General features: G+C 38.9%; 1 protein-coding gene across 1 annotated transcript in view; it reads left to right on the forward strand.

Annotated features, from left to right (window-relative positions):
- Window positions 1-473, forward strand: part of LOC111814857 — a gene marked incomplete at its 3' end in the record, with an annotated part of 21,239 nt that extends 20,766 nt beyond the window's left edge. The window contains exon 5 of the mRNA XM_023708762.1: window positions 259-473. Coding sequence (XP_023564530.1) covers window positions 259-473 — 215 coding nt within the window. The remainder of the gene's footprint in view (window positions 1-258) is intronic.
- Between the last annotated feature and the right edge of the window lie 569 nt (window positions 474-1,042).

The following is a 1,042-nucleotide window of genomic DNA, read 5'->3' on the forward strand; positions in this document are numbered from 1 at the left end:
TTTGTTTTCTCTTACCTACAAATATTGATAGATAAGTAAAAATTCAAGACTATAGAAGTAATAGGTATAAAATGTTTTAGGATTCCACTTCCTTTCCTTTATAAATATTCCTAAAAATCTTGTGCAGTGTTTACTCTGCATGTGGTACCCTTCAATTTGAGGGGTTCCCCTGGGATGTTCATAGAAATCTGTTGCAGAGTCTTTATAATTCACTTCACATCATTTGCACTGTTTTTGTTTCCTTTTTTCATCTCTTAGCAAATATTTTGCTATAATTCACCATCATGCCAAGAAGCTGACCCAGTTACGAAAAATGCTACGAGAAGGCAGAAATGCCTCTTTGTCCCTTGGGCAGCATCTGGAGTTTCTACTGACCCAAGATATCCCTGAAATCTACCGGGCTCAAGGCCACATAGAACATCTGACTGTGGGGTGCAAGATGGCTGAGGAGTTTGTCCTGAAGCTCAGTGCAGGTGAGAGTAATACACATCCTGATGAAAGGGCCCTGAAATTGGAGGATCGATATTTCTCAAAAAGGTGGGGGAAGTTCTGGCCAAATCGACAATGTATAATGTGCCTAAAGAGAGTCACATGGAGAGAAAACATTGTCTCAGGCTGTCACAGAGAGCAAATTGGTCAAGCAATGGCCATGAATCATCTACATGGCTGACTCTAACAAAGGATCTACATACTGCGGTACAGGGTTTCAGGGTAAATCCTGAGGAGATTTGACTGACATTGGCAGATAGAGAAGTTACATTTCTTGTTATATAGGTCTTGCTTTATCTTGGTCTTAACCATCCATCAGAAAAGTATAAAAACCAGGTTAAAAAGTAAAGCCATATTGATATGCTGGGCTACAAAAGACTTAAGTCAACAAATTCTGACATTGCCAGCTCTATGGATAACCCACTACTATTATGGACTACTGGATTATATTGGATTATTTTGCTGAATTTGTGTACCTACAATACATGAATGGTGATGGAATACACATCTCTGGCAAAACTAAACAAAAAAGGGGAATATAAATGAAGGACCA

This window comes from Octodon degus, unplaced genomic scaffold (genome assembly GCF_000260255.1).
Source record: "Octodon degus isolate 3935 unplaced genomic scaffold, OctDeg1.0 scaffold00720, whole genome shotgun sequence".
In the NCBI taxonomy this organism is placed as follows: domain Eukaryota; kingdom Metazoa; phylum Chordata; class Mammalia; order Rodentia; family Octodontidae; genus Octodon; species Octodon degus.